The 21,088-nt window shown below is 41.6% G+C and overlaps 1 protein-coding gene across 1 annotated transcript in view; it reads left to right on the forward strand.

Annotated features, from left to right (window-relative positions):
• The first annotated feature begins 2,421 nt into the window (after positions 1–2,421).
• Patl1 (PAT1 homolog 1, processing body mRNA decay factor) overlaps positions 2,422–21,088 on the forward strand; it is a 32,769-nt gene continuing 14,102 nt past the window's right edge. The window contains exons 1-10 of the mRNA XM_021151752.2: positions 2,422–2,601; positions 4,372–4,483; positions 10,108–10,325; positions 10,753–10,833; positions 11,323–11,517; positions 12,416–12,517; positions 13,102–13,191; positions 13,520–13,737; positions 14,854–14,943; positions 20,139–20,319. Of these exons, the coding sequence (XP_021007411.1) occupies positions 2,587–2,601; positions 4,372–4,483; positions 10,108–10,325; positions 10,753–10,833; positions 11,323–11,517; positions 12,416–12,517; positions 13,102–13,191; positions 13,520–13,737; positions 14,854–14,943; positions 20,139–20,319 (1,302 nt within the window). The 5' untranslated portion in view covers positions 2,422–2,586. The remainder of the gene's footprint in view (positions 2,602–4,371; positions 4,484–10,107; positions 10,326–10,752; positions 10,834–11,322; positions 11,518–12,415; positions 12,518–13,101; positions 13,192–13,519; positions 13,738–14,853; positions 14,944–20,138; positions 20,320–21,088) is intronic.

Genomic DNA, 21,088 nt, shown 5'->3' on the forward strand with positions numbered 1-21,088 from the left:
GGACAGCAAGAGAGAGAGACTGTATCAAGAAACTAAAAATAAAAAAAATAAGTAAGATCTGACTAAATATTTTCATGCTTCAAAGGCAAAAATGTCTCCTTTATAACCTCACAGACCTTTTACAGCACGTGATGGCGACTCGTGTCATCCTGAGTGGATAAAGCAACTACTAAGATAAGTAGTCCACATATCTGAGGGTGTGTCTGAAGATTTTGTCAGAGAAAATCAGATCCTGAGCACTGTAATCTAATGAAGAGACTGTCGTGACTATAATAATGAGTGATTCAAACTATGAGGGTTTGGAATTGTGATGCCATTCCTGGGAAGTCCTGGAAGGTCAGAGGTCTAGTGGAGGAAGTAGCAGCTGGTGTGTGCCCCTTGGAAGCTGAATCTTTTTGTTTTTTAATTAGATATTTACTTTATTTACATTTCAAATGGTGTCCCCTTTCCTGATTTCCCCTCCGAAAACTCCCTAACCCCTCCCAACCTCCCCCTGCTCACCAACCCACCCACACCTGCTTCCTGGCCCTGGCATTCCCCTATACTGGGGCTTAGAGCCTTCACAGGACCAAGGGCCTCTCCGCTCGGCTAGGCCATCCTCTGCTACATATGCAGCTAGAGCCACAATTTAGTCCCTGGGAGCTCTAGGGGTTAGTTCATACTGTTGTTCCATATTGTTGTTCCTCCTATGGAGCTGCAAACCCCTTCATCTCCTGAGGTTCTTTCTCTAGCGCCTTCATGGGGGACCCTGTGGGAAACTGAATCTTAAACCTCTTCTATAGCTCAGTTTTTTTCTTCTTATACAAGAAACAAATGGCCCTTGCCACACACTCCCACTCCAAACTTGCTAACGCCAAGCACAAATTGCACCCTCAGAAACCTGAATCCAAATTAACATTTCCCCATTTAAATTGTCTACTCAGATATTTTGGTCACAGCACAAAACTAATAGTAGCCAGCCAACAAAAGACGTTTTGTAAATGAGGGGTGGCAGGCTTAAAAAATGAAGTATGTCTAGAGTTTGCTAGCTCTTGGTCTACATAGCCTCTCAGTACTTGGGTAATTGTGAAAACCTGTTACCCCACAAATGAAAGTTTGTTTCATAACTCTTGAAAATTAATTATTAGCTTACCTTGCCTTCTCTTCAAGAGTCAATTCTATTTGCTCTTAAGTGATCAGATTTGGGAATTCAGACATCTTAGCTGCCAACTTTGCAACAGTTTCCGGTGGGTGGCTTAAGGCTATCTACTTCTCTCTAACCTCCAGGTTCCTTATCCAGAGAGCAGAGAATGTAACTATTCCATTACTACTTAGTGAGGTAGATATAATTTTACCCATTTTACAAAAGAAAACCTGAAGGGTCAGATGTTTAGAAAGACATGCCCAGTTTCACGCAGCAGTGAAAAAACACGTTTCCCAATCCAGAACTTCTATTTCCAAATCCAATGCTTATAGTAAGCTAGTTGATTAATCCAGTCACGTTAACAGTAACGTGATAAGGAATTAAAGTGCACCATTCATTCCCAGGTGAGACAACCGCCTGAGTGACACTCGCGAGGCAGAGGCAGGCGGATCTCTGCGAGGACAGCCTAGTCTACAGAGTGAATAACAAGACAGCCAAGGCTACACAGAGAAACCCTGGCTCAAAAATAAAATAAAAAATAAGACACCCTCTCAAACGGACTCGCTACAGGCAATAAAGCACCAAAGCAGCAGACTTCTAGAACCAGGGTGCTGAGGCGGAAGCTGAACAAACTCGGCTGGGCTTCATCCTCAGCGGAAATGGCTGTCCACAGCGCACCCAAGCTCACCGACCTTGCTGCGGTGACCCCAGCCCCAAGGCTGCGCGGCCCGTTAGGGCTCTCCCGCTTCCCAACGGGGTGAAGGGCCTGGCATCTAAAAATATCACCTTAGATAATCCTTGTTAAATGCGCCTTCGTCTTTATCCTAAAAACAAACGCTGTCAACACTTTGGCCTCTATCAATCACAGCCTTGGCCTCCCGACTGATTCAGCCAGCGACCTGTCCCTTTCCAAGAATACTGACTTGCCATACTAGTCCCCCTCACATTCCAAGTCAAGGCACCCCGAGGAGGACACTGGACGTTAAATGAAATCACCCAAGAATAAATCCCCGATGTTCTCGGCTGAGACGCTTCGGGGGTCGCATCCTGTGACATTCACAAGGCTTTTCTCCGCCCAATCAGTGACGGGAACCTCGTGACTCAAAAGCACTGCGCAACTGTGCAGCTAGGAAAACGGAGGAGGAGCCGCCAGCCGGGGCTCTCTGGGTCATCCCTCCCCGACGGGCCGCGCGTGCGCAGTGTCTCGCCTAGGGATCTCTTTCCCGCCGCTCACACTAGGAAGCCAAACGCCAAATCTGTCCCCGCGCAGCTGCCGCCGCCGGGGCGCCCGCCCAGCCCGAGGCGCGCCTGCGCACGTCCCCACGCACGCTCCGGCGTACGGCGGCGGCCAGGGGTCGCGAGCCGGTGGGAGACCCGCGCGCGCGGAGCAGCCCGGGGAGTCGGCGCTTCTTTTCCCTCCCTCCCCCCACTCCCCTCCCCGCTCCCTTCCCCCCTCCCCAAGAATGTTCCGCTACGAGGTGAGTGGCTGCGACCGGAAGTGACCCCTCCCTCGCCCGCGCGCCCCTTTTTTTTTCCTCTGCTCGCCCGTCGCGCGGGTCTTGTGCGGCTGAGGAGGGGGCAGGGCGCGGGCGGCTGGGAGCCCCGCTTCGGCCGCGAGGCTCGGGTGCGGCCCGCAGCGCACCGCGGAGGGGCGGGACTGGCGAGAGCCGGCCGCTGGTTTGCGGCGGGGAGAGCCCGTTAAGTGCGGTAACCTGACCCTTGGCTTGCGCCTCGGCTCGCGGAGCTGCCTTGGAGACCTGCATGGCTCCTACCCGGTGGTTTTTCCTGAGGCAGAATCCCCGGGGAATGCCCACGGAAGCGTTTCCCGCCCTGCCCCCGGAACCCCTTCACCCGGATTACACACAGCCCTTTGCACGCGGGTAGCCGTCAGGTGGAGGGGCAGGGACTGGCCCTGGGGCTGAGACTTCAGTCGGCTTGGAAAGAAGGCTGGGAGTGGGGAGGGGGGCGTGTCCCGCAGAAGTTCCTTCTTGGAGAAGGGAGGAAAAGTGTGGGTTTGGTGACGTTGTTTGGAGAATGTAGCTGTTTGCTGCCCGTCACTTACTGCTGTGTGACCTTGAGCAACTCCTAATCTTGGGACGAAACAGATTCCGGATTTGTAGTTTAAGGACTGAGCTAGGGAAATCCTTACCTAGTCATCCTGGTTTGGTCCAGTAGATGAATGTCATTTCATAGAGTTGCTAGAAGTTGCTTCTGGTGTGGAAGCAGTTGCAGGACTGGCTCTTTAGGGGGAGGAAGATTGGGTAGAAACGGCCCCTAAAAGTTCCCAGGTAAGTTATATCACACACAAGCTGTACCCCTAGAGTGTGGAATTCCAATTTGGAATCTTTAAACATTGGAAACAGTAGAAAGCTTGAGTTTACACTTGTGACTCAACTCGCTTTTTGTAAACATGAGGAGAGATGATGAGATACTGTGAATAGACGTTGCCAGAAGCAAAGAAAACTTAGTAAACTGAATAAATCTGTATTGGGATAAATGATTAAAATTAGGATATACCAAGCTTGTCTAGTGATCTTTACTCCCTGGAGACTGCGGCAGGAGAATCAGGAGTTCTAAGCCAGACTGTACCTAGAGAAATAGTAACTAAAACAAAATAAATTAGAGCATACCCAAGATGTGATGGTGATTCTAGTTTTTGTTCAGCTTTCTAAAATCTTTGCTGTGTTTAATCCTCACACAAATTTCTTTCAAAGTTGTTTTTGGCTCAGAATTACAGTTAAGGCACAGAGGTATAATACCTAGTACAGAATCTGAGACATAACGGTGTCTGGGAGCTGGAGAGATGGCTGCTCTTCCACAAACCCCTGGTTCAATTCCCAGCACCCACATGGCAGCTCACAGCTTGTGACTACAGTTCCAGGGGACCTAGCATCATCACATAGACAACTTTGTAAGTGTAGAAAGAAGTTGTGATTGTTTTTTAACGCTTAAATTGTAGCTGAAAAAGATGGTGTTCTACTTTCTGGCTAGAGTTTAGTCCTACAGGAAAGAGGAAGAAAGATGGACAGACTTAAAAGCATTGGGAAAACGACAGAGATGTAATGAGTAAAATGGAACTTTGTTGAAAAAGTTACATGAAACTCAAGATAATAAAGTGTTCATTTGTAATTACCACTATTCCAGACAGAGATATAAAGGAATGTTGTGTCATTAAAAGGGCCCAACTTTAAATGACTGTATAAATGTCTTGAGAAATGAATCACCTTTTTTTAATTTCTCTTTTGTAGTCTTTGGAGGATTGTCCTCTAGATGAAGATGAGGATGCATTTCAAGGCCTGGGAGAAGAAGATGAAGAAATTGATCAATTTAATGATGATACCTTTGGGTCAGGTGCAGTTGGTAAGTGACATATTTTATACTGTCTTTGTTGATCTCATCACGACTTTGGTGTTAGGTCCACCTGTAATGTGAGTTTTCTGTGTATGCATGTGTGTGGGGGTGGGTAAGCGTGTTCCATGGCTGTCTTGTGAAGGCCTCAAGAGTTGGAGCTCACATTCTCCCTTGTTGAGCCAGGATCTCTCCTGTTTCTTCCACAGAGCTACATATGTAAGGCTAGGTGGCCCAAGATCTGGGTCATTCATGTGCTCCATCTTCTGTCCCAAAGTAGAAAATTCGGATTACAGATGTTGACCAATTCATCCAACTGTGTTCTGGGGGTTAGACTGAGGTTGTCAGATTTGTGCATAAATTGATTTTATTTACTCAGGTGAGCTGAGTGTTCTTCCCGACCCAGTTTTGTTTATATAATGCAGTCTTCACTAAGTAGTAGCAGTTCATCTTCTGTACTGCTCACCGGGGCCTCTTTGCTTCACCTATAATAGCAGGTGTTCTCAAGTCTCTGTAGCTATAGGTTGCCAATAGAAGGAATTGAAATAATTGAAAAAGTAGACATTTAAATGAGGTTGAAAGTAATCCTGGATAAAGGACGTGTTTGTAGAGATTTCAAGAAATATTAGTGGATGTATCGAAAATTCTGATGTAGTATGTAAGACATTTTAAAATTCACTTTACCACAATCAGATGGAGGAAGAACTTGAGTTCTAGGCTAGCCTAGACTACATGGAAAAACCTGTGTCCCAAAAAAGGGGAGGAAAAGCCAGGCAGTAGTGGTACACACCTTTAATCCCAGCATCTGGGAGGCAGAAGCAGGCAGAGCTCTGAGTTCCTGTCTCACACACACCCTCAAAAGTGGGAGGAAGCTCCTAGGCTATCACTAGTATATTGCATAATAATTTCTGTCTCAGAAGTGTTTTCAGTACAGTGGAAACACTATGCAAAGAATTTGGGTGATAAAATGTTCTCATAAATTAGTAACAGTACTTAGAACAAGTTCAGAGAAAGTAGACTAAGGTAAGTTTATACTTTAAAAGAGCAAGTAGAGTATACAGATGCCTACCTGAAATGTAGAGATTCCTGCTTCACCTTGTGGAGTGCAGCAGTGACGGTGTGTAGGTTGGGGTGTGTGTAAATATTTGTTATTCGGAATTGCCGAAGTTCAGTCTGTACTAGTGTTTGAAGTTCAATAATAAAGTCAGGAAAAGTACAACAGCAGTGGGTTATCCCAAGGCGTTCAATACCAAAAAGCTTTAAAAATCTTACAGAGGATACTGATTTTGCAATAATTTAAACAGTTTAAAGTCTTTAAGGCTCACAGAATTAAATAAGTGGCAAAAATGAAAGGTTTGTTTTTGTCTAGCATTTACAAAAGTCAGTAGAAATCTAAAACTCTCCTGAGGGAGAGCAGGAAGAAATCTGCTAACAGTAGAAGCAGTGCTTGGTAGACAAGAGTTAAAGAATCTTGGAAGATAGCCAGAGTTAGGAGATGAGATTGTTCAGGAGAATGACATGAGCCAAGATGCTGTTGTCTGTCTCCATGGAGATAGCAAAGGAAACTATGTAGACTAGAATTGCAAGCACTGAGAAGTGATACGAATTGCAAATTGTATTTAGAAGAGAGTTTAGCAGTAGTTCCTAAAATACAGTAAAAGCTACAAACAGTATATACTTTTGTCAAGATTTTTCTATTAAAATACTGTATAGAATGTTACCATTTTCAGCAAGTTCTTCAGTATTAAAATGCATATGATTAACATACTTTACTAAGATGAGACAGCATAGCATGTTCTCAATTTTGAACCTTGACAAAATGATCTTTGCCTTCTCCCTGACACTCAAAGAGTTTTGACAGTGCACGCCCTCCAATTCTGTTTGTCAGCACAAGATAGGAACACTGACCAGAAAAGAATACTGGGGTCTGGAGACTTATTTTATGGGACCAGGTAAAGGTCCTTGGTGCAGAGTAAAGAGCAGTTAGTAGCATATAGGGGAACAAGTTAACATAACTAGCTTACGTTGTACCTGAAGGGGTAGAGTGATTAAGGACTTCTTTGCCAACAAAGATTATAATGGAGAAAAGTTTGTAAATTGAAATTCTTTCTTTCTTTTTTTGGGGAATGGGGGTGGAGGCATGTGGTTTTGTTTGTTTGTTTTGTGAGACTAGAGTTTCTTTGTATGACCTTGGCTGTCCTAGAACTCTGTACACCAGATTGGCCTTGAACTCAGAGATCTGTATGCTTCTGCCTACCAAGTACCAGTGCTAAAGGTGTGGCAAACTGAAATTCTTAATTCCTTACATCTTTGTTATAGAAAAAATATAACATTCTAGAAATATTGCCTTCTAAGTTGATCTGTAAGTTCTTTGGAAAACCATTTTAGAGAAACAGGGGGGATACAGAGTTTAAACCAGTGTGTAAAGTGGATTTGATGGTTGTAATTGGTGGGGTCAGCACTTTGAATAATACCTGTTAGCATAGTGGATCCTTTACATTACTGGCGTCACCTTTCTATAAGAAGCTTAACCTTTGTCTTCTGCATAAAAAAGTTTTCATATCTCAGAGTAACAAATGGTGTTACAGTAATCCCTATTTGTTATCTGAAAATAAGTTTACACTTAAACTTATTTAAAGGAAGTCCAGACCTTTAATCCCAGCATTTATGAGCAGATGCAAGTGGATCTCTGAGTTCTAGGCTAGCCTGGTCTACAGAGTATGTTCTAGGACAGCCAGAGCTATATAGATAAACCCTGTGTGTGTGGGGGGGGGGGGTACACTTACTTGGTGGTAATAGGCTCCATTCTCAATAATTTACATTTATTATTAATATCTATAGCAGTGTTTGTTTTTCCTGTACTAAAGATTGAACCAACACCACACAAGGCAAGTGCTTTACCACTGAACTATATCCCCAGCCCCAGTATTATCCTAATTTTAACAGATAAGGAAGCCACGGTGGCCAAGGGGTTCAGAAACTAAATACAATTAGTGTGAACTACTGGTTGTAGTACAGATGTATTTGGGGAAGTCTGAACCACTTTAATTTGGAAGAGCTCCATGTTCCTTCATCCCTCCACTTTTGTTTTTGCTTAGAACTAGCCTGAAGCTAGGCTCTGAGTGTGCTGGAGTTTATGGAAAACGTTCATTGGGGTGTTCTGGTTTATTAGGTGAAGGAATGTCTCCTTCCTTTTTTTATTCTTAACTTACCTCTTTGACCAATGCTATACTTAGGTCGAACATTGGCGTAGAGTTAAACAACTATATTTTTAGTTTATTTGTATTCGTGTTTTATTTATGTGTATGTACTTACTGTGTGTGAAGTTTTAATTTCACTTTTTATCATATGCATTTGTGTGGTCCATGTGTGTGTTCATGTTTACATGTGTGAGGATATGGAGGTTAATGTCAGGTGATTTCCTCAATCACTCTCCTACTTTATTTACTGAGATGGAAGTCTCTAGCTGAATCCAGAGCTTGCTAGTCTAGCTAGCCAACTTGGCCTCAGGATTCCTCCCCACCAACTCCATTACTGCTAGGATTACAGATTGGACACCCACTCAGGTTTTTATATGGGTTGCTAGAGATAGATTTGAACTCTTGACCTCATGCCTGTGTGGCAAGTGCTCTATCCATTGAGCCATCTCCCCAGTTCCAGTCATGATTAGCCCTTGATATATAAGTATAGTTTCCCAAAACAGGGCTTTTCTGTGTAGCTCTGGATGTCCTGGAACTCACTTTGTAGACCAGGCTGGCTTCAAATGCATAGAGATCTGCTTGCTTGAGTGCTGGGATTAAAGGCAGGTGCTATTACCACCTGGCCAAATAATTTCTGTCTGAAGTATATTTTTATTTTTGCCTTTTGAGTAAAACAAGGTTTCTTTCTTACTTTCTTTCTCTTTTTTTGTTAAGATTTATTTATTTATTTATTATAATAAGTACACTGTAGCTATCTTCAGACACCCCAGAAGAGGGTGTCAGATCTCATTACAGGTGGTTGTGAGCCACTATGTGGTTGCTGGGATTTGAACTCAGAACCTTCTGAAGAGCAGACAGTGCTCTTAACCACTGAGCTATCTCTCCAGCCCAAATTCATAGCTTCTCATAATAAAGTGTCTCCTTAAATTATTTTCTATAAGATGACATTTCAAGAAAAAGTGTCACTTGACCATGTGAGGGGCTGAAAACCATACATGACAGATGACTTATGTATAGAAGATTGGATATATTACAACTCTTGCCTTTTCTAGTGATACAAAGTGATCCATTGATTTAAGGACACCTTAGTGGGACTGATGTGTTCGTATCTTTCTAAAATAGCAGGCCTTGAGTCCTTTGACACCAAAATCTTTAATTTGGAAGTCCTACCAAAAAAACCTAAGGTTTTTTTCTTTCTTTCTTTCATTAGTATTATATATGTGATACATTTCTACTTGATAAATAGTAGATTTTAAATACATAGCTGATCCTAAAAGCAAGATAGCCTACATAAATACTTAAGATTCTAAGATATGCATCAAGTTTCTTACAATGTGGTTTTAAATCATATGAATGTTTTTCTAGGGAATAAGCTAAATTATAGTTTGTTGATAAAATGGGTTCATATATAGTGGTTAAAAAAGATGAGGAAAAAATCAGTAGTTTTATCTTGCATTTTTATATATGAGAAGATAGTCAAGATACATTTTGTAGCAAGGGAGAGTTAAAATCTTGCTTCTGTTGTTATTTTCTGTGTGACTTGTCTTTGACCATCCATTTATTTTTATTTTCAGTTGGCCTTTCTTCTATGTTCCATAGAATAATATTCTAATGCAGTGTGTCATTTGCTTATTCATTGTGTTTATTTTCTTTATCTGTCTTCTTTTTTGAATGAGGGAAATGTGGGGGGTAGCATCCTCTGTTCTTAACCCAGTGCTTGTCATATAATAGAGGCTTAACAAATAATGAAGTAGATTCAAAGGCTTGGATTCTAAGTTCTCAACCTTCCTAATGCTCTGTCTTCAGTTTAGAAATCAGTTTCAGACTAGTGTTCAGATACCTTTAATTGATACTTTAAAAGGTTGGTTGATCCAAAAGCTTGGTTTTTAGGGGTAGGGTCCCGTAGGGGGAAGGTTCCCACATGTATGACCAGGTGCATGCTCTTTTGTGTGTGTAGGCCAGAAGCAGGTGTCAGATCCTTGGAGCTAGAGTGCCAGACATCTGCAGCACCCCTGGCTTGTTATGCAGGTGCTCGGATTGAAACTCCAGTCTTAATTATTATACAGCAAGTACTGTTAGCCACTAAGCCATTTCTCCAGACCCCCACCCCCACCCCCTGAACTTGTATATTCCTAATATAAGTTTTATCTTTTTTAATAATGAAAAGTTCAGTTTATGTATGTTGTGTCAGCTTACAGAAACTTAAATATTATAACACCCTTTAAAATAGATAGATGGAGGGAGGGTTTTTGGTTTTTTTTTTTTTTTTTTTTTTTTGAGACAGGGTTTCATTGTGCTACTCTGGCTGGTCTGGAACTTGGTATGTAGGCCTGGCTGGCTCAGAGCTCACAGACATGCCCCTGCCTCTGCTAGGATTAAAGACATGCACCATCCTGTGCAGCTGAGCTACATTTCTTAAACTGACCTGTCTTGCAGATGATGATTGGCAGGAAGCACATGAGCGCCTGGCTGAGTTGGAAGAGAAGCTACCTGTGGCAGCTGATGAACAAACAGGCAATGGAGAGAGAGATGAGATGGATTTGTTGGGTGACCATGAGGAGAATCTAGCAGAAAGGCTCAGTAAGATGGTGATTGAAAATGAGCTAGAAGATCCAGCTATCATGACGGCAGTGCAGACCAGGCCAATTTTACAAGTAAGTTACTCTGATTTGGGACCTCACAATGGCTCAAATAATAACAGATTAATAATAAAGTGCTGAGCTTTGTCATTTATTTTCTGTTTAATAACAGAATTACATGTTCCATAGACAATTATTAATTGGTCAGGTGGGGTGGCTCACACCTGTAATCCCAGCACTAGGGAAGCTGGGACATGCACATAACTGTGGGTTGGAATTAGCCTAGATATTTAGCAAGGACAGCCTGGGCTCAGAATAAGACACTATCTTATAAAAGAAAACAAATCAAAAGGTTGATAATTCCTGATATTGACAACTTTGTAGATGAAGTTGGGGAGTCATGTGTATTCTAGGACACTGTGGCATATTCCCTAGTAGTTCAGGTTCAAGTCTGAGAGCCACACCATTCTAGACCTGTGTGTATGTTTTCCTTTTTTGGCAGCCTCAACCGGGAAGTCTGAATTCCAGCATCTGGGATGGATCTGAAGTTCTGAGGCGAATCCGTGGACCACTACTTGCTCAGGTATTAAACATTCCTCTTTATGTAGAATGACTCATAGCTACAGATAGGTTGACTCCTGTTGTCATCCTGTTCTTACTGTAATCATATACAAGTATGTATCATTCACCAGGGTTGCCTTGACTGCTAATGCTCCTTTCCTCAGCCTTCAGTTTTTAAAGGCTGAAAGGAAGTTGTTAGAACTCACAGATGTCAGTGTATGGTTTTAGTTAGTTAAAAATCTAGCCAAAACTGCACATCAAGGACTGTGATGGGGCACAAAGCCAAGGGCTGATTATAAAAGGATAATGCAAAGGAATTTTATGGGAGTGATAAAATTGGTGTATGTACTTATTAAAAGTCAGAGAATTGTATACAAAAAGGATGACTTTTACTGAGTATGAGTTAAAATTAAGATAATTTCTTAATGTATCTTTGGCATCTGCCGAGATTATTAAAACATCACAAGTTAGCTAATTTCTCTGTATCATTTTTAACCACTTCCTCAATTAGGAAATGCCTACAGTGTCTGTATTAGAATATGCCTTGCCTCAGAGGCCCCTACAGGGCCCAGAAGATGATCGGGACCTTTCTGAGCGAGCTTTACCAAGGCGGTCAACATCACCTATCATTGGAAGTCCTCCTGTTAGAGCCGTTCCTATAGGCACCCCACCTAAGCAGATGGCTGTTCCCAGCTTCAACCAGCAGGTACCTTTCATTAACGTACACAGCCCAGGATATTGGGAATCTGGGCAAAATTATTTGGGATTCTGGGAGGAGGGTGGATGTTGTGGGTAGGCATTAAAAGAATAGCCAATTAGAGAAGATAGTATAAATGAGACACATTCCCTAATTCCATTTGCTGCTCCTGCTGCTGCTGCTACCTTTTAACTGGGGGAGAAAAGAGTAGTTAGCCACATTAGTACATATGTCCTTTTTTTAAGTGTTTTACTGGCTGCCGGGTACATTAGCAGAAAGAATACTGAAAGCTGGGGGGAGTGGGAACACTCAGCATTGTCCACATCCCTTTTTACCTTTAAGATATCCCTGCTTTCCCTAGAGCCTGTGCAGTCCTGTTCCATAGACTTTCCTCCACCTGAAACCAGCAGCTGAAAAGGAAGGCCAATTTGGAAGGTATGGGGGGAGGGTGGTGTTGGTATGGCCTAGTTAGGCTCAATATCCTAAGAAATGGTGGAGTCACAATGTATCACAACATTGCTGAGCATGGCGGCCATATCACTGAGGCTTCAGAATAGGACTTAGTTAATCCTCCAGCTTTCTTATCATTCCTTCTCCCTCAATATAACCAAAACATATCCTCTTGGAGAAAATTTTCAAGTCAGAATGTCTGCTGGTACTTCCTCAGATAGCATGGAAGGGTGGGGATACTGGAGAATTAGCTAAATCATCTTCAGTTAGGATGAAACTGGTTTGTGAGAGGAAGTGACCAGAGGTTCTCTTTTTGAATCCATAGCCAGAACAATTTGCTTAGAAGTAGGGTTTTTCATTGAGTTCTGTGTCTCTACCAGTACTTGAGGGGAGGGAGTGTAGGAAGGCAAAAGACTGATTTCATTGAATGTAGTTTTGTTTGTGTTTGTCCTAACAGATTCTGTGTCCGAAGCCTGTTCATGTTCGGCCCCCAATGCCGCCACGCTATCCTGCTCCCTATGGCGAGAGGATATCTCCAAACCAGCTCTGCAGTGTCCCGGTATGTCCTTTACAACATAACAGGACTGTTTAATGTGAACGTCATCATCACCATTAGTGTGTATTATGTAGTATGTACTAGATTATATGTATTTCTTGTAATCTCTTTTATTTTCTAGAATTTTCAGTCCCAAGATCAAAGGACAAAAGTTTACCTTGTCTCTTGTCACTTTAAGATTCTAAGTTCAGCTTGGCATTGCTATATATGCCTGTAATCCTGGTACTCAGTAGACTGAGGCAAAAGCATTCCTAATTCCAGGCTAGCCTGGTCTTCATAGCAAGTGAGTTTCAAGCTGAGCTACTTAGCAAGACTCTTGCCTCAACAAAAGGAAAAAGCTCAGAAAGATTCTGAGTTCATTTTAATCTTGGTTTCTGCTGCCTGAGTCTTTCATTCTACTGTCTTTTTCCTGTTACACAGACATAGTATAGTGTTTCATAATTTCCAGCATTCTTTTCTGATATAAGACTCTCCAGCTTGGGAGGTTTTAATATCTAACTTTATATCAAATTTATACTGAGTTTGCTTAATATTTTGATCTGCTTATTCCATATTATGAACATAGTATCCCTTTTTTGTGTCCTTAGAACTCCTCCCTCCTGGGCCACCCTTTTCCTCCTAATGTTCCTCCTGTACTTAGTCCCCTGCAGAGAGCACAGCTTCTTGGGGGAGCACAGGTAAGCCTATGGTTTGCTGAACCCATAAAGAATCCTGCTGTCCTAAGAGTCATTGCTTGACACCCTTTTCTTTCTTTCGCTGTTAGCCACTTGTTCCCCTGCCCCCTTTTTGTTTTCTCAAGGGAAGTTATTAATGGAAACTGCTTGCTTTTTGGTGGTGCTTGCCTATATTCCCACCACGTAGGAGGCTGAGTTAGGATTATACATGTGAGGCCATCCTGGGCTGTACAGGGAGTTCCCAAACATAAGGAGACCCTGTCACAAAGGTGGGTGAAGCCAGTGAGGGTTGCTAATTCTTCTGTGTCAACAATCTTCTCCCTCTTTGCAGCTACAGCCTGGACGAATGTCTCCCAGCCAATTTGCACGGGTCCCTGGATTTGTTGGTAGCCCACTGGCTGCCATGAATCCTAAGTTGCTACAAGGGCGCGTTGGGCAGATGCTTCCCCCAGCACCAAGCTTCCGTGCCTTCTTTAGTGCTCCACCCCCCGCTACGCCACCTCCACAGCAGCATCCCCCTGGCCCAGGACCTCACCTACAAAACCTCAGGTATACAAACCATGCCTCTGATGATTCATTGTCAGCCCTCCCTTTTAGTTTACATAGTAAAAGTTTCATAATCTCTCGTTTAGTTTTATAATGTAGACGTCTTGGGTACTTGTTCAGTACAGTATTTGGGAGTCCCTGGATCCTTGAGTTGTCAAGAGAATTGAGTCTTCAGGCTATACACTGCTCTCAGGAATGTCATGCTTCCTTTGCACGGGATAAATGATCTGCTGCTTTTACTTTTTTGAAGTTTCACTTCATACCATTTTGCAAACACTCATGCAGTAAAATACACAGTGCTCGTGACTGAAGAATTACCACAAATAATAGGTGGCAACAGAAGCCAAGAGGCTAGCTGACCTCAGTGTCAGCTGAGTTGCTTGCTTCTACTTTTCCTTGGTTTCTGCTTTGATAAAATTGTGTCTTATGTAAATCATAGCCATTTATGTTCTTAAGAGAAACATCAATAGAACATACATAAATATGGGGAGAGTTAATTTTAGGCCAAGGAACTGACTGGCAAATTGGAAACCCATGTAGCAGACTAGAAACTAAGAGTCACGTTGCAATTTTGATCTTGAAGTATGTCAGCCAGCAGGCTAGATACTCAGCAGAACTTTATTTCCTGGTACAGTTTACTTCTGAGTGACTTCTGGTGTGGGCTGTTAGGCTTCCCAGATTTTAGAAGGCAGTTTCTTAAAGTCAGTGGATATAAGTGTAAGTGTCTATAAAATGATTTCATGGCACCTTCCATACTAGGGTTTGGTTAAAGTTGAGTATCATAGCTGGTCAGGTTGACATGTAAAATTAACTGCCACCCATACACTTCCTATACTATTCCCACAAAAAATTAAAGCTAAATACATTAAAAAATTAGGAATAAAAAACCTGTATTGTTTTAGTACTAGTGCACTGAGTTTCATAGTTATCCTCTTGGGTTTGAGAATTGGTCATTGGGGAAAAAATATAAAAATAAGCCTTTTCCTTCTAAAAGTTTGTTTATAATACACTGGCTGTCCCTTCAGTGAGCCAATGTGAAGTTATCCTGCATTGACCACCTTTTTAAAAATGAAGTCAATTAAGATGAGATAATCAAGGAGCATTTTCCTTTTTTCTTAGACCTCAGGCCCCAATGTTTAGAGCAGACACAACTCACCTTCATCCACAGCACCGGCGCCTGTTGCATCAGAGGCAGCTGCAGAGTAGAAAGTGAGTATTCATCACTCTCCTGACATGTTAGGGACCTGGTGACTTGGGTGACTTCTTGGGTTACTTCTTGGGTTACTTTGTTTTTCTACATTTACTTAGTATGGAGCTTATTTTGTTGGCCAGATGCAGTCTTTTTTTGTTGTTGTTGTTTTTTTTGTTTTTGTTTTTAGAGGCAGGGTTTCTCTGTATAGCCCTGGCTGTCCTGGAACTCACTTTGTAGACCAGGCTGGCCTTGAACTCAGAAATCTGCCTCCCAAGTGCTGGGATCAAAGGCATGCGCCACCCGGCTAAATGCAGTTCTTTCGGTTTTGTTTTATTACATTTATTTTATGCTGTATATGTGTGTATATGTACCTGTGGGGTTCAGAAGACAGCCTGAAGGCATTGGTTCTTATCTTCCACCAAGTTGGTTCTGGGAATTGAACTCATCTATCAAGTTCTCCAACCTACTGAGCCTTATTCCTTACTCCTGTCTGTTCTTTTTTGGGGGGAGGTAGAATGCATGTGTACATGTTCTGTCAGGCAATACCACTATATGCTATATAGAGAGAGCTCTTTATATGCTAGCTCTAGATAATATCTCTCTGCTACATTATTTACTTCATGTATGTGACAGTTTTCTTTCAGCACATGGATCCCAGGAACTGAATTCAGGTTGTCAGGCTTGATGTCAAGCACTTTAAAGACTGAGCCATCTGGCTGGTTCAGATGATCTGATTTTTATCAACAAATTTATAGTTACAGTTAGGTTGACCTTAAGACATAGTTAATGGTTGAGCTCTGACATTTATATTCATTCCTTTTCAAATTTATAATCCCCCTCTTAACTACCTTTTTCTTTGTCTTCTAATTCAAAAGTAATCTTAAAATAATAGCCAACTCTAAATGTGGGTGTTATGTGAGCCCACTGGTCGTTCTGTGTCTCTCATTTCATCTTCATTCAGATATAAATATATATTTGTATCTGTGGCCCTAGCTGTGTGGCCAAACTATGGTAGGCTTTGAAAACTGAAAACAGTAGGATATGCAAAGCCTCTGCCTTCTATATGAAGTCATTTTATAATTATTTACCAAGATAAATTAGGGAAACTAAGTGTAGCTGGGAGGGCCCTTCTGCATCCATTTTTGTTCTATGTGTATATATGTAAAATTCCTTCTCACTTCCAAAAATGTTCTAGAATATATTTTTGCCGGGGAGAAAAAAGAAACTAATGCAGACTTAAGACAAAACTCCAAATATAAGCTATATAGGGGAAGATTAGTACATTTTAACTGTATTAAAAGTTAAGCCTTGCCAGGTGTTGATAACACATGCTTGTAATTCTGTCACTTGAAGGCCTGGGCCTTAAAAAAGGAAGAAGCCAACAGTAATAAAGACAGCTAAAAAATTTTTGTTTTGTTTTAAGGAAGAAATGAAAACACTAACAGAACATATCAAAATACTCCAGTCTCAATAGAAACAAGGTGATTGAATAGTTCCTAACACCTAAGGGATGTTCAAGCATACTTATTTCAGAGATAAAGATTCAAATTAGATAATAGGTTACAGTCATCACTCAAAGCAAAATTTGAAGTGTCTCAGTATCTAACTTGGTGAAAGTATTGAGTAGACCGCTCTTTGGGAGAGGATTTAGGCAGTAGATAATAAAGTTAAAACATTGCAGTTGGACTTTATAGTATTTCCGAGATACATTGTGATATAAAGAAGCAGGGTTACTTATGTAACCAGAAGCATACAGAATACTACTAAGGCAACAAGAGTTAAGAAAGAAAGATATTTTCTAGTTCCATCCATTTGCATGCAAAACTCAGGATGTTCTCATTCTTAATAGTAGTATTATTCCATTGTGTAAATGAACCACATTTTCTGTATGCATTCTTCTGTTGTGGGACATCTAGGTTGTTTCCAGCTTCTGGCTATCACAAATAAGGCTGCTATGAACATAGTGGAACAGGTGCCCCTGTGGCATGGTGGAGCATCTTTTGGGTATTTTCCCAAGAGTAGTATAGCTGGGTCTTCAGGTAGATCTGTTTCAGATTTTCTGAGGAACCTCCAGATTGATTTCCAGAGTGGTTGTACCAGTTTGCAATCTCACCAGCAATGCAGGAGTGTTCCTCTTTCTCCATATCCTCTCCAACATGTGTTGTCACCTGTGTTTTTGATCTTAGCCATTCTGATTGGTGTAAGGTGGAATCTCAGGGTCATTTTGATTTCCATTTCTCTGATCACTAAGGACTTTGAACATTACTTTAGGTGTTTCTAGGCCATTCAAGGTTCTATCTATGCCCTATTTTTTGACTGGGTTGTTTGTTTTTTTAATGGTTAGCTTCTTGAGTTGTTTATATATATTGGATATTAGCCCTCTATGGGATGTGGGGTTAGTGAAGGTTTTTTCTTAATCTATATAGAGGTTGCTCATTTGTCTTACTATGTCCTTTGCCTTACAGATTCTTTCCAGTTTCATGATCTTAGAGCATGAGTCATTGGAGTTCTGTTTAGGAAATTTCCCCCTGTACCAATGAGTTCAAGGCTCTTTCCCACTTTCTCTTCTATTANATTCAGTGTATCTCGTTTTATGTTGCGGTCCTTGATCCACTTGGGCTTGAGCTTTGTGCAAGGTGACAAATATGGGTCTACTTTCATTTTTCTGCATACAGACAGCCAGTTAGACCAGCTTGAAGATGCTTTCTTTTTTCCATTGTATATTTTTGGCTTCTTTGTGAAAGATCAAGTGTGGGTATGTGTGGTTTTATTTCTGGATCTTCATTTCTAACACATTGATCAATGTGTCTGTCTCTGTATTACTACCAGGCAGTTTTTATCACTATTGCTCTGTAGTAAATAGAGCTTGAGGTCAGGGATAGTGATTTCCCCCAGCCGTTCTTTTATTGTTAAGAATTGTTTTCACAATTCTGGGTTTTTTGCCTTTCCGATAGATTTGAAAATTGCTCTTTCCATGCCTTTGAAGAATTATGATGGGATTTTGATGGGGATTGCATTGAATCTGTAGATTGCTTTTTTTACTATGTTAATTCTGCCAATCCATGAGCATGGGAGCTCTTTCCATTTTCTGAAATATGAGGCCCCCCCAACACATGTACAGCAGAGAACTGCCAGGTGTGGGTTCAGTCAGACAAGATGCACCTAACCCTAAAGAGACTGGAGGCCCCAAGGAGTTTAGAAGTCTGGGAAGGGGGTTGGTGATATCCTCAAGGAAACAGGTGGAATGGGGAGGAGGTATGGGATGTGGAACAGTCGGAGGGTGGACAGGGAGGGGAATAAAATTCTGGAGTGTAAAAAGAAAGAAAAAAAAAAGAAAAATAAATAAATAATAAAAAGTTTTCATTATGTTACATAATCAAAGCACTTAAGTAGGTGATCTAAATGATTGAGTCTGAGTATGCCCATCTGTCCATAAGTTTAGAATAAAGTTTGCTGCCTGCCCATAGTAAAACAAAACAGACAAGACATTCAAAGACAGATACATAAGCAGTACAGAGATAAGAGGAGAAGGTGTTGAGGAGAGACCATACAAAGGCAGCATGGTGATTCTTCTATGAAGAGGAAGCTATAAGAGGGCGGGAGAGATGACACAGCAGTTAAAGAGTATCTCCTGGGGCTAGAGACATGACTCAACAGTTAGAGCATTGACTGACTGCTCTTCCAGAGAACCTCAGTTCAATTCCCAGGAACCACATGATGGCTTACAACCATCTGTATGGGATCTAATACCCTCTTCTGGTGTGTCTGAAGACAGCTGTAGTGTACTCATATAAATAAAAAATAAATCTAAATAAAACATAACAAAAAAACCTTATTTTTCAGAGGACCAGAGTCCAGTTCCCAGCAACTATGTCATTCAGCTTTATAACCACAGATAACACCAGCTCCAGGAGATCTAACACCCTCTTCTGGCCTATATATGCACAAATATACATAAAACATCTTAAAATAACCTTTAAGGCTTTCAGCTAACCTGTATTATTTGGTTGTTGAAACAGGTTTGTTCTTTATAGTTGAAACTGGCCTGGAACATTATGTTAGTCTATGCTTGAACCCACAGTCCTAAGTAAGCCTTTTTGTTGTTGTTGTTGTTGTTGTTGAGGGTTTTGTTTTTGGTTTTTCAAGACAGGGTTTCTCAGAATATATAGCCCTGGCTGTCCTGGAACTCACTTTGTAGACCAGGCTGACCTCAAACTAAGAAATCCTCCTGCCTCTGCCTCCCGAGTGCTGGGATTAAAGGCGTGTGCCACCACGCCCGGCCTAAGTAAGCCGTGAGTCCTGGGAGTATGATTGGCTGTCGTGTGACTTCAAAGTGAAGCAAATTGGCCTCAATACATTTTTAAATCTGGATGAGTGGGTATTTATTATCTGGATGAGTGGGTACTTGTGCTTCTAGCTACGTTTAAATGTTTTATGATTCCGCTGAGTTAAAGAAAATTATACAGACTTTAGAATCTGATTGGTCTGCATTTAAATATTACTCTGCCACCTGGTAAAAAGCTTTAATTTTTCCTGGCCTCAGTGTATGTAGAAAAATCTCCCTGCTGTGAGTGATTATAGTTTACAGAAAAGTCCATGCCTGAATATTGTCTTAGGGGTTCTACTGCTTCGACAAAACACCATGATCATAAAGCAAATTGGAGAGAAAAGAGTTTATATGCCTTCACTTCCAAATTGATGTACATTATTGAAGGAAGTTAAGACAGGAACTCAAACAGCAGGATCCTAGAGGCAGGAACTGGTACAGAGATAATGGAGAGGTGCTGCTTACTGGCTTGCTTTCTTGGCTTGCTCAGCCTACTTTCTTATGAAACCGTGGACCACCAGCCCAGGAATAGCACCACTCACAAGGGTCTGGGCGCTCCTCCATTGATCACTAATTTAAAAAATGCCCGAGAGCTGTATTTCATGGAGGCATTTCCTCAACTGAGATTCCTTCCTCTCTGGTGACTCTAATTTGTGTCAACCCAAAATCAACCGGTGCAGATGTGCTTATTGTTGGGGAAAGGACTCAGATCTTAGTCTTATTTCTGTGATTATGTGTCACATAGCTCTTTTCAGTCTGTTAGGGTGCAGTTCTGTTTTCCTTCACTAAAATCAAAGGGGGAACCAGCCTGTTGTATTCTTATATTTCAAAAAGCATGACTAATATGCTGACTTGGCCTGAATGCAGCCTGTCTTTGCCTTTCAGTCAGCATCGGAATCTCAACGGTACTGGAGATAGAGGAGGTCACCGGTCCAGTCATCAAGATCATCTCCGGAAGGATCCATACGCTAATCTAATGTTGCAGCGGGAAAAGGATTGGGTCTCTAAGATACAGATGATGCAGCTGCAGAGCACTGATCCCTACCTGGATGATTTCTATTACCAGGTGAATAACCAGGCTAGCTTAGAGAACAGTTTGTCTGCTTGTGCTAATAATAGTCACTTAAGTAATGGTAAAATTGAATACTTGTAGACTTTCTATTGAGCTATGGCCCAGTGAATTCAAGTTGGTAGCAGATTCTGTCCATTTTTTAATTATAGCTGTGTGTTTTCAGATCGGTGTTTTCATTTGAGCATTAATAATCTAGTTTTTCCAATTAATAATATGGTAGTGTGGGGTTGGGGATGTAGCTCAGTAGGAGAACACTTGTCTAGCATGTGCAAGACCCAGGCTTCAATCCTTAGTCACACCATAAACACCAAAAAAGATAGAAAATATTATTGGCTGTCCAACTTTTAAAGACCTCTTCATTAATTCATATTTTAAAAATACTTTTTTTTTTTTTTTTTTTGAGCCTGGAACTCACTTTGTAGACCAGGCTGGCCTTGAACTCAGAAATCCGCCTGCCTCTGCCTCCCAAGTGCTGGGATTAAAGGCGTGTTAAAAATACTTTAAAAAAAATTATATTGTGGGCAGTGAGTACTGCTATCAGGGTGATGACATGTGAATGTCAGGGGGAATTAGTTTTTTTGTTTGTTTTGTTTTGTTTGTTTGTTTGTTTGTTTGTTTTCCTTTTCACATAGATCCCAGAGATTAAACTTAGGACGTCTTGCCTAGTGATAAGTGCCTTGCCCACTGAGCCATGAAGGCTGGGAGATTTGAAAGTGTGTGTGTGTGTGTGTGTGTGTGTGTGTGTGTGTGTGTGTGTGTGTGT

Source organism: Mus caroli, chromosome 19 (assembly GCF_900094665.2).
Source record: "Mus caroli chromosome 19, CAROLI_EIJ_v1.1, whole genome shotgun sequence".
NCBI lineage: Eukaryota > Metazoa > Chordata > Mammalia > Rodentia > Muridae > Mus > Mus caroli.